The 494-nt window shown below is 75.1% G+C and overlaps 1 protein-coding gene across 1 annotated transcript; it reads left to right on the top strand.

Annotated features, from left to right (window-relative positions):
- Positions 1-110: 110 nt before the first annotated feature.
- LOC121348668 (leptin-like) lies at positions 111-491 on the top strand (the record flags this gene model as incomplete). The annotated part of the gene is made up of 1 exon (XM_041458455.1): positions 111-491. A coding segment is annotated over exon 1 (381 nt), but the record flags the coding sequence as incomplete, so codon positions are not given.
- Between the last annotated feature and the right edge of the window lie 3 nt (positions 492-494).

The raw sequence follows: 494 nt of genomic DNA, 5'->3' as shown, positions 1-494 counted from the left end.
GGGGAGATTTGGGGGTCTGCACCACCAGGGATGGGGTCTGGGGGAGATATGGGGGACTGCATCCCCAGGGATGGGGTCTGGGGGAGATTTGGGGGTCTGCACCCCCAGGGATGGGGTCTGGGCTCTGTTCCCCGAGGGTTGGGGGTCCCCAAGGAGGGGCAGCCATAGCTGGGGGGCTCTGTGCCCCACACTGGGGTCCCCAGGGGGTGTCCCCCCCCGCCCTGACCCCCGCCTGGGTGTCCCCCCAGCTGTTCCCGCTGACCCTGCGCGTCACCGGCCTGGAGGGGGTCCCGGAGGGGGGTCTCCCGGAGGGGGGGGTCGCGCCGGGGCTGGGCTGGGCCGCCCAGCGCCTCCAGCTCTTCCAGCGGCTCCTGGCGGCCCTGCCCGGGGGCGACCTGCGCCTGGCCCAGGTGGCCAACGACCTGGAGAACCTGCGCAGCCTGCTGGCCGTGCTGGGGGCGCTGCTGGGCTGCCCCCCGCCCCGCGACCCCCCC

Source organism: Pyrgilauda ruficollis, unplaced genomic scaffold (genome assembly GCF_017590135.1).
Source record: "Pyrgilauda ruficollis isolate IOZ18807 unplaced genomic scaffold, ASM1759013v1 scaffold12812, whole genome shotgun sequence".
NCBI lineage: Eukaryota > Metazoa > Chordata > Aves > Passeriformes > Passeridae > Pyrgilauda > Pyrgilauda ruficollis.
This window is presented reverse-complemented; position numbering and strand designations above follow the sequence as displayed.